Source organism: Choloepus didactylus, chromosome 5 (assembly GCF_015220235.1).
Source record: "Choloepus didactylus isolate mChoDid1 chromosome 5, mChoDid1.pri, whole genome shotgun sequence".
Classification (NCBI taxonomy): domain Eukaryota; kingdom Metazoa; phylum Chordata; class Mammalia; order Pilosa; family Megalonychidae; genus Choloepus; species Choloepus didactylus.
This window is the reverse complement of record NC_051311.1, coordinates 62,180,386-62,191,761: the sequence shown is the minus strand read 5'-3', so window position 1 is coordinate 62,191,761 and position 11,376 is coordinate 62,180,386. Positions and strand designations below refer to the sequence as shown.

At 36.8% G+C, this 11,376-nt stretch overlaps 2 protein-coding genes across 2 annotated transcripts in view; one reads left to right on the top strand and one right to left on the bottom strand.

The window, feature by feature from the left end:
• The first annotated feature begins 284 nt into the window (after positions 1–284).
• The window catches only part of KLHDC10 (kelch domain containing 10), a 72,339-nt gene continuing 61,247 nt past the window's right edge, over positions 285–11,376 (top strand). Inside the window, exon 1 of the mRNA XM_037836162.1 lies at positions 285–545. Coding sequence (XP_037692090.1) covers positions 377–545 — 169 coding nt within the window. The 5' untranslated portion in view covers positions 285–376. The remainder of the gene's footprint in view (positions 546–11,376) is intronic.
• LOC119534118 (40S ribosomal protein S6-like) lies at positions 10,203–11,041 on the bottom strand. Its single transcript, XM_037836164.1, has one exon. The coding sequence runs from the start codon at positions 11,007–11,009 to the stop codon at positions 10,260–10,262; it is 750 nt and encodes a 249-aa protein (XP_037692092.1). The 5' UTR covers positions 11,010–11,041; the 3' UTR covers positions 10,203–10,259.

Sequence of the window (11,376 nt, the reverse complement as noted above, 5' to 3'; positions counted from 1 at the left end):
TTCTGCAGGCGTGGCCTCTCTCATTCGGCCTTCGATTGGCCCGCCTGATCCCGCAGGAGTCGCCGCGAAGCGGACTTGTTTAGCGTGGTTGATGCGAGCGAAGAGTGGCTGCCTCTGCCTTTCTCCCCCCCCCACCTTTTTTTTTTAGCCATAGCTATGGTTACCACGTCTCTCTCCGCCTCCCTCTACCTACCAAGAAGACGACTGGCTATTGGTTGTATGTCACCAAGGCGGTCAGTTATTGGTCACCGGTGAGGCCCGACCGCTCTCCCCTTCCCTGTCTCCTGGGTCTCTAGAGGAGCCCAGGAAGGAGGCTCCGCTGGTGTCGCCGGTCCAGGAGCTGCCGGGGCCGGGCTGCGGCAGTTGTTAGCGGGTCATGTCGGCCGCCCAGGGCTGGGACAGGAACCGCCGGAGGGGAGGAGGCGCCGCTGGCGGTGGCGGCGGCGGAGGTAGCGGGGCCAGCGGGGGCAGTGGGGGCAGCGGGGGTCGGGGTACCGGCCAGCTCAACCGCTTCGTGCAGCTCTCCGGGCGGCCGCACCTGCCAGGTGAGTCGTGAAACATGTTCCTGACAGCTTGCAGGCGCTTCGGGAAGGTGGCTACTATCTTTTCTCGCAGGCTTTCTTTTCTTTGGGAGGAGCGAAGACAGGCCCCACGCATAACAGAGGGACTGGGGTTAAAGAAAAGGGAAGGTGTCTTTGAGGTCAGAGAGGAATAGAAACACAACCAAGAACAAGTATTTTTGCTCTGTTGAAAGCTCTGTGCTGCGAATTATGTTTTCTTTTCAAAGGAGAGACCACTGTTTCATTGACATTCTCAGATGTTTCGCTTTCGGCTTCCAGTCTCCTCCCCTTCCGCTGTTTAATCTTGTAACAGAATGGCATTGGCGCCTAGCTTTGGGAAATTATTTCAAAAAGGGTGCTAAATGCGGGAAAGAAGAGGGAAGAGCATTCCAAAGAGTGATTTTGGAAAAACAACTCCTAATGTGTGAGAGAGTTAGATATTCTGAAACGCCAAGAAGGGATGGAAGTGGGGGCGGCAGTGGGGGATAGAACCTAGGGAATTAGGGTAAACTAGTCGAATTATTATTCTGGAATGTCCAGAGACGGAATGGTGTCTGGATTTTAAAGGGAGAGGACGAAGATCAAGACTATACTTAGTGACAAAATTATGCTATGTCTATGATAAAAAAACAACTGATTGAGAATTGGAAAAAATACTCGATGCAATTATTTCACGTTTTGGCCTAAAATTCCCTATCTTTGAGTTCAGCTGTCTTAAAATACAAACAAACCAAGTGGATGCGTGTGTAGAGGTGCTGTAAGTGAAGATTTAGTACAGTAGAAGAAAGGTAGGGAATTAAATAATGCACAGAATGTTACTATTCTGTTGAATAAGCTTATTTTTGTCGTGAGGAGAACTACCAGGAATGGTGTATAAATCACTCACCATGTTTTTTGTGATTAATGTTGAAGTTGATTATTTCAGTGGTTTAGCTGGCTTTGATAATCTGACGGATTTTGAATGGCATTTAATACCATGCCTTGTGCTTCTAAGTATCCAAAAATTATTATTTGATTAATTTGAAGATAAAGGGAATTTTGCACATTCAATGAGACGGTTGCTTATGTTTGTGATGAGGTTATTGATGTGTACTAGAAATGTACATTAACCCGTATTATGTACCATTGAAATTAAAAGTGAAGTAGTTGTAAGTAGTTGAATATATAATGTACCAGGAGTTGGGGTTCAGATAGTATCAGCCCGGGCATCCCAGAATTGCTAAATATGTGATCTTTAACATGAAAAAGAAAAAGGAGACATCTTTTTTTTTTTTTTTACCGCAAGTTCGTAACAAAAGCTTAGGTTTTAGTTATTGATAGTTTAGGAAATAATGCTTATAGCAAGGACTACGACCAGTTTGCCTTATACTACTGCAATCTTTAGATCATTGATCTTAGATTAATTATAGTACCATGGACTTCAATCTGGCATTCCTAGGCTCCAAGAACCTCTTTGCGGTACTTCCTTACTGTTACCACCTGATGGCAGTGGAAGCTGTGATTTCTAATAAGGGGCTTAGGTGTAGGGCTATTTGTTGAACAGCAAACAAGGCCTCAAACAGCCATTTGTCCAGAGGTGAAGATAAGTGTGTACAAACTGTGAATATATGTGATGTGGGGTCATCAGTCATCAGCCTCCTCTTTCTGCCCCCCGCATCGGCATTTCATTTCTCCTTCCCCAAGTAGGCATCCTGGGTCTTTTCTTCAATCTCAAAATTAGGAAACGTCTAATATCTCAATATCTGCTTTGAAATTCTTTCACACGAATTCTTTATTCTCCCAAGTACTGCATTTTAAACCCTCCTCCCCCTTTTGATAGAAAGGTTTTGTTTTGAGAGGTTTAAAAAGATTTTAGATGGTGAGGAGGAATAGGAATTTCTAGGCCTGTTTTGTGGCTGACCCTGAAGGTAAAGCCTTTTCGTTTAAGTGTACTGGAGCTGACTTTCCCTCTCCTTTGAATTCTGATACTATTTTCTGTTTTTCATCCTTCTGTACCAAAAATTCCAGATACTGAGCACCAGAAAACTTTCTTTTTGCATCCTTACCCTCCATTACAGCTCCCAGTGAAACCAACCTGGTCTTCCTAGAGTGTTCTCTTTCGGTGCTGGCATCTTTATCCATCTTGCTATGTAAACTTGAAACTTTGGCATCTTCCCTAACATTTTCATGTCCCTTGCCCTTCTGGTATAATCAGTCACCAAGTCCTGTATATTTTACTTCTGCCGTAACTCCAGTCCATGCTGCCATCATCACTTATTCAGGTAGTCTGCAGTGACTTTCCAAGCAGTCTTCCTGCTTCTACTCTTGCCCTCCAATTCATACAACACACTGAGCTTTTGCAAGCACACATCTGTTCTCATCCCTGCTTACCCTTTACTAATTTTTCATTGCTCTTAAAATAAGGTAAACATGGCCTAAAAGGCACCGTGGAGTCTGACCTCTCTCTCTCCAATTAATCTTATATTATGTTCTCTTGCTCTTTGTTCTTCAACCTCTTTCACTTCCTTGGACATATCATGCCTCCGTCTTAACACAGGACCATTGCACCTACTATTCTATCATCCAGTAACCCTCTTAGTCTTGTTATATTCTTTTATTTTAACTTCTTTTCTGTTGGATCTAGGTGATCACATTGTTTATTCAAGGAAGCCTTTTCTGACCTTTCTGACGTGGTCTCTTCTTATGCACATTCATAACATCATGTGGTTCTCCTTGGGCATACTTATCATTTGTATGGTTCTTTTATAGACATGCTTTCATACTATTGGTGTGTTTGTGTATGTGTATTCCCCCTAAATTAACACACTGGCATTATGTGTAAGCATTTAGTCTCTAGTAAATTTGATTGATTAGTGTGGTTCAGTCTCCTGTAGTCCCACTGACTCTGAATAAAATCAAGTTCTTAGATACGTTAAGTAGTGGACAGGACCCTACATCCTTGGTGATAGCACAAATTATATTTTGTGAAACCTTTTTTGAGCAGCTTCTTGCCTTTCTGCTGTTTCCTAAATACAGTAGTGATTATGTATTTGGCCCATCAGCCAAGGAATTCCTAGCTTCTTAGTCATGGATTTCTGTGAACTCATAATCTCTTGTAAACCCAGTAAAGAATAAGGAACAGTGTCCTTCTGTTGAGTAGGTATCCAGAGGTAGACCCCTGGGGCAAGAGGATAAGAGGGGTAATAGAACCCAAGTTATGTTGTCATTTAACTGTGAGAGTTTGATTACATGCTGTGTATTAGCTGGGAAAACAGTTAAACATTATTGCTAATATAGGAACTGGAAAACTGACAAAAGTAAGAAGAAAAATATAACAATTGGTAAAACTGGGTTAAAATACTTGTGTTAACTTAAAAATTTAAAATAAGTAATATATGCACATGGCATAAAATTGAAATGGTACAAAAGAGCATATGGTAAAAGGTATGTTTTCCTTTTACCTTTGAACCTTTCCTCCACTAGTTGGCTCCCTTCCCAGGAAGCAACTGGTGGTTCTTGTGTATTCTTTCTAGAAATGTATTTGGGTGGGTAGGTAGGGGAATGGTTAGATTCCTTTATTTGGGTGGGCTTTTAAAATCTTTGCAGTTTTCACGTTAATACAAATGATTATACAATGAAAACCTGGTGAGTCTGACTTTAGGAAAAATTCCTAGAAGTGCAACTGCTGAGTCAAAAGATATGTACTATTTAAATTTTAATAGATTTTGTCAAATTGCCCTCCATATAGATTTAACCCATTTATGTTCTATTGTTGGTGTTAGAGTGCTGATGATGCCCCATATCTTTGGTAACAGATTATCAAGTTTTTAAATTATCAATTTGATAGATATATTTTTATTATTATGGGAGATGAAGCATCTTTTCAATAGGTGATAGAGCCGCATTTGTTTTATTTCCTTTATTTACAGTATCTGTTTATAGTTTTTGTTCTTCTTTTATTGGGATGTTTCATGTTATTTATAGGAATGCTATATGTTTTAAAGATACAAGTTCTTACTAGTCTTTGATATGTGTTTCAGATATTTTCCACAATTTGCTGTTTGTCTTTTGACCTTATTTATGGTTTATTTCTTTTAGCAGAAATTATACTTTTAAATGTAGTTAAATTTATTAATATTTTATATATTCTAGGTTTTGGTCGAAAGAAAGGTCTTCCCCATTTCAGTATTACTTCTGATTTTTAATTGTGTTTTCTCCTACTTTTATATTTTTATTTTTAAGCTAAATGTATTTATTTATGCAAACTATAAATTCAATAAAGTAGTAGTCTTACTTGACTTTTCTTGATAGGTGGCTATCAAGTTATCTCAGTATTATTTATTAAGAAATTCATGTTTTCCCTACTGATTTGAAGTGTCATCTATAGATATACTTATTTCCTACATATAATTTGGGGCTATTAATGGACTTTTTTTCTCTTTCATTAATCAGGCACTCACATCTAGTGACCCCATTCTCTGATTATATTCTTCTCATGTTCTACTTCCCATTCCCAAAGTTTTCCTGGATATTCTTGCTTGTTTATTTTCCCATAAAACTTAGAATTAGCTTATCAAGTCCTCCCTCCCCCATTGTGTTGGTATTTTTATTGGTGTTGCATTATATTTATAGATTAATTTAGAGATAATTGACATGATTGAGGTTCATGTCTTCCGTTCAAGAACAAAGTATATTCATTTCTTACTGTTCAAACCTTTTGCATCCCTCAATAACATTTTTTTAGCTTTTTATTTTGAAATAATTTCAAATGTATAGGAAGGTTGTAAAAATAATATGAAAACAATACCAAAAACTCCCATATACCCCCCCTACCCAGATACCCAGATTTACCAGCTTTTAACGTTTTGCCACATTTCCTCCCTCCCTCCTTCCCTTCCTTCCTTTCTTCCTTTTGCCTATGTAGATTGCATTCATCATGCTCCTTTAGCACTTAATACTTCCATGTATATTTATTTCCTAAGAACAAGGATATTCGCTTATATAACCACATTAAGTACAGTTATCAACATCAAGATATTTAACATTGACATGAAGCATATAGTCCATATTCTAATGTTTTCAATTGTCCCGATCATGTCCTTTTGGGCATTTTATCCTCCATTATTAGATCCAGTCCAGAATCATGTATTGCATTTAATTGTCATTGTCTCTTTAGTCTCTCTCTGTTTTTAACTGTGGTAACATACATACGATCTAAAATTTCCCATCTTAGCCACTTCCCAACCATACAGTTCAGTGGCATTAATCACATGCACAATGTCATGCTACGATCACCACCATCCATCCATGACCAAAACTCTTCAATCACCTCAGACAGAAATCCTGCACCCAATGTGGTGTAAATTCCTATCCCTTCCCCACCACCATGCCCCTGGTAACCTGTCCATACTTTATGTCTATTAATTTGCATATTTTAGTTAATTCATATAATTTTGAAATCCTACAGTATCCTTTTGTGTCTGGCTTATTTCATTCAACATGATGTCTCAAAGGTAAATCCATGTTGTACTATGTTTCAGAACTTCATTCCTTTTTACACTTGGGTTGGTTCCACTTTCTTGCTCTTGTGAATAATGCTGCTGTGAACATTTGAGTACAAACATCTGTTCAAATTCCTGCTTTCATTTCTTTTGGGAATATACCTGAAACTGGGAATACTGTATCACATAGTAATTCTTTGTTTAACTTTGTGCGGAACTGCCAAACTTTTTTTATAGCAGCTGTACCATTTTATGTTCTCACCAATGATGTATGAGGGTTTCTGTTTCTCCGCATCCTTGTCAGCACTTGTTATTTTCCATTTTTTAAAAAGAATAGTAATTCTAGTGGCTGTGAGGTAGTGTATCATTGTGGTTCTGATTTGCATTTCCCTAAAGGTTAATGATATTGAGAATCTTTTCATGTGCTTTTTACCCATTTGTCTGTTTTCTTTGGAGAAATATCTATTCAAGTCCTTTGCCCATTTAAAAAAATCGGATTGTTTGTCTTTCTGTTCTTGAGTTGTAGGATTTCTTTATATATTTTGGATATTAAACACTTATCAGATAATAGTTTCCAGATATGTTCTCCCATTTTGTAGTTGTCTTTGCTTTCTTGATAATGTCCTTTGATGCACAAAAGTTTTATATTTTGATGAAGTTGAGTTTATTTTTTTTCTTTTGCTTGTGCTCTTGGTGCAGAGTGTAGTACTATATTGCCTATCCTGAAGATATTTCCCCCCTTTTTTTCCTAAGAGTTTGAGTTTTGTAGTTTAGATTTTATATTTAGGTCATTGATCCATTTTTTTTTATAAATGCAATTTTATTGAGATATATTTACACACCATTTAATCCATCCAAATTATACAATCAGTGGCTCACAGTATCATCGTGTAGTTGTGCATTCATCACCACAATCAGTTGTAGAATATTTTCATTATTCCAAAATAAAATAAAATAGAGAAGACTAAAGAAGGGCAAATTAGAGTAAAGTCAAGTAAAATAAAGAGTGAAGAGTACAGAGTAGAGTAAGATATAAAAAAAAAACAAAACCCAAAACATCCCATACCTTTTATCCCCTTCTATTATTTATATGTATATATATTTTTTCCTAATATGAAATCTTTATTCATCTTTGCTCCATTATTCCAATAATATAATTCCCTTTTTTAAAACCCAGAATCCAATCAAGGGTTACATATTCATCATTTTATATCTTTAATTGCATTTAATCTAGAGCAGCTCTCCACCATTTTTGTCTTTCTGAGATAAAGACATTTTTGAAGAGTCCAAGCCAGCTGTCTTGAAGAATGCCCCACAATTTGAGTTTGTCTAAGTTGCCTCCTCATAATAAGATTCAGGTTGTATGTTTTGTTTTGTTTTTTTTTTTGTTTTTTTTTTTTTTTCATTTAAAAATTTTTTTAGTGTGGCTGTATATATATAACATAACATTTGCCATTTTAACTATTTCTAAGTGTACAACTCAGTGACAATAATTGTGTTTACAATATTTCACTTTTATCATTATTATCTTTTTTTTTTTAAATCATCATTTTATTGAGATATATTCACATACCACGCAGACATACAAAACAAATCGTACTTTCGATTGTTTACAGTACCATTACATAGTTGTACATTCATCACCTAAATCAATCCCTGATACCTTCATTAGTAGGGGAAGGAAACAAACAGACAAAGGTACCCAGTGTTCTTTTTTACTTCAATTGCTCTTTTTCACTCTAATTATTGTTCTTGTTATTTTTGTTTTGTTTTTTTAAATTCAGTTTTATTGAGATATATTCACATACCATACAGTCATCCATGGTGTACAATCAGCTGTTCACAGTACCATCTTACAGTTGTGCATTCATCACCCCAATCTATTTTTGCACATTTTCCTTACACCAGAAAGAAACAGAATCAGAATAAAAAATAAAAGTAAAAAAGAACACCCAAATCATCCCCTTCCCCATCCCACCCTATTTTTCATTTAGTTTTTGTCCCCATTTTTCTACTCATCCATCCATACACTGGATAAAGCTACATTGTTATACAATAGTCTTCAAGAGTCAAGGCTACTGGGTTGGAGTTTGGTAGTATCACGTATTTCCTTTTAGTTATTCCAATACACTAAAACCTAAAAAGGGATATCTGTATAGTGCATAAAAATGTCTACCACAGTGACCTCTCGACTCCATTTGAAATCTCTCAGCCACTGAAACTTTATTTTGTTTCATTTTTCCTCCCCCATTTGGTCAAGAACGTGTTCTCAATCCCATAATGCAGGGTCCAGGTTCATCCCCGGGAGTCATATCCTGCGTTGCCAGGGAGATTTACACCCCTGGGAGTCAGGTCCCATGTACAGGGTAGGGCAGCGACATCACCTGCCAAGGTGGCTTAGTTAGAGAGAGAGGGCCACATCTGAGCAACAAAGAGGCACTTGGGGAGACTCTTAGGCACAATCATAAGCAGGTTTAGCCTCTCCTTGCAGCAACAAGCTTCATAGGAGCCAGCCCCAAGGCAGAGGACTCAGCTCATCATTGATCCATTTTTGACCTGTATAACATTTAATAAGTTTTTTTTCATATAGACCTTTCACATTTCTTGTTATTGTTATTCCTAGGAATTTTTTTTTTTGCTATTGTAAATGGGGCTTCTACTTCTATTATATCTTTTATGTTTTCATTTTAATATAGGAATGCCATTAGTTTCTGAAAATTGATTTTGTGTCTAGCCACCTTTTGAATTCTAATAGTGTCTGTAATGGTTTTCCAGTTGTTTTTCTAGGATTTTGTAAATAATCATATCATTACCAAATAATGATAATTTTATCTCCTTTCCATTTTTTATACTTATATCTTTTGTCAAATTAGTTTGGCTAGTACTTTCCAAAAATATTAAACAATAAGGTGGTAGTGGATCCTTATCTTATTCTGACTTTAATGGGATTTTTTAGATTTTATTTTATATTTTTGCTGTTAAGCTTGAATCTGTTTTTAGGTTGATGTCTACATATTTTATCATTCAACTGTTCCCATTTTATTAAGATTTTGAAATTTAAAAAATGGTGGTGAATTTTACCTCCAATGCCTTTTCAGCATCTTTGGGAATTATTATGTGCTTTCCCCCCTTTTATTTATTACTATGGTGAATTGTATTAATAGATTTACTGTTGCTGAGCCATCCTTGCATTCCTGAATAAAATAACTTTGTCATGGTATATTATTTTTAATGCCCTACTGTGTTCTGTTTGCTAAATTTTATTTAGAAATTTTGTATCATTCCTCGTAAGCTGAATTGTTTTGTAGTTTTCTTTTTTGTGTGGATGATGCCACTTTCATGACAGTGATTTCAAAACTTTCTTTCTTTTTCCATGTTTTTTTTGCCTCGCTGGCTAAATGGCACTGAATTGAATGGTTTGGTTGAATTCCCCTGGTGTTTTTTTGGGGGGGGCGGGGGTGGGGAGAAGCTCTTACTTCTAATAGTTTGAATCCTAACCATTTATTTTTTGGGGGGAAAGCTTTGCTAATTTATGTTATACTAGAAAATCATTCATTTCATTGAAGTTTTCAAAATTAGTTGCTTGAAGTTGAGCAACGTATTCTGGTAGGATTTTAAAAAAACAATTTCCTCCGTGTGTGTGGTTAATCACTCATTATCACTTCTTATTTTTTATGTGTGAGGCCTTGCCCCTTTTTTCTTGTTTAGAATCAGCACATGAATTTTTTTATTAGTTCTACTGTTTTCTCTCTTATTTATTAATTTTTTCTTTCATTTGTTTAAAGTCTTCTTTTAGCATTCCTTAGGTTTATTTTGTGGTTGTTTTTCTATCTTTTTATGTGGGATGCTTAATTTTTTTTCATTCTTTCCAAGTGTTTTAAACTATAAGATTTCTTCTGAGTGCTCTTAAGTTATGTCCTGCAGATTGTAGGCTTCTCGTGAATATTTTGCAACTCCACTTTTGATTTTTTTAAAACACAAGAGTGATATAAGAAATTTTTTAAATTTCCAAATGGCCTTTTGTATTTTTTTTTCTGTTTTTTTTCCACTTACAGTTTTATTGCATTGTGATTGTATTTCTGCAGTTTTTCTGCTTTTTAGAATTAATTGAAGTTTTCCCTTGTGCCTTCTATCTAGTTGATTTTTGTGGCTGGTGCGTGCATTTTTTTTTTTTTTTTTTTAATGTCTGATCTTATTTATTTGTTACTTTTAGAAAATCTTATTTTTGACTGGACTCAGACTTGGAGGTAGAAGCTCTCAGTGAGGACAGCCTACGTCTCTTGGCAATCTGTTCTTGGCGTTTTTCTTTGGCCTCCTTCATTCTCTTGGCCAAAAGTTTAGCATATTCTGCGGCCTCTTCCTTATTTTTCTTAGTACGCTGTTTCTTCAATGCAATACGCCGACGTTTATGCTGCAGAACACGTGGAGTAACAAGACGCTGAATCTTGGGTGCTTTGGTCCTGGGTTTCTTACCTTCTTTGTTCAGGGGCTTTCTCACAACATACTGGCGGACATCATCTTCTTTAGAGAGATTGAAAAGTTTGCGGATTCTGCTAGCTCTTTTGGGCCCCAAACGACGAGGCACAGTTGTATCAGTCAGTCCAGGAATATCCTTCTCTCCTTTTTTTACAATAACCAGGTTGAGAACACTCAAATTGGCATCCACAATGCAACCCCGAACAGATTTGCGCTTTCTTTCTCCAGTTCTCCTTTGTCTATAACAGGAATGCCCCTTACTCAGTAGGAGGCGGACACGGCCATGGGTCAAGACACCCTGTTTCATGGGGAAACCTTGTTTGTCATTTCCACCACTGATTCGGACAACGTAACCCTTCCACTCTTCGCCCAGAGCGTCAGCAGCAACTTCTGTGGCCATTCGCTTCTCAGAAAATGTACGAAGTTTGCGTTCATCGTCCACTTCAATTAGCTTCTGGCAGCCAGTGGCTGGGAAGGAGATGTTCAGCTTCATGCTGAGACAGCCGACTGCCTTCGAGGCGCCACGAAAAGGAGCTGGTGCATGCATTTTTTGAAAGAAGATAGTTTTGTTTTCAGGTTGGAGTTTGATATTTATTGATTAGATCCATCTTGTTAATTATGTTTTTTAAGGCTTCTATATTCCTACTTATTTTTAGTTTTTTTTGATCAGTCATGTACTAACAGAGGTAAATTAGTCTTCTAATGTGTTTCTGTTTTTTTTTCTTGTATTTCCAATTGGTTTTGGTTCATAAATATGGATGCCATGCTCTTTGGTGCATATATTCACAGTCATCAGATCTTAATTGCACAGTGTAACCTTTATCATTGTTTTATTCTTGTTTAATGCTTTTTGTCCTGAA

What these genes read in the sequence shown, in the direction of transcription:
- LOC119534118 (XM_037836164.1), bottom strand. Translation starts at nt 11,009, where the DNA reads ATGAAGCTGAACATCTCCTTCCCAGCCACTGGCTGCCAGAAGCTAATT.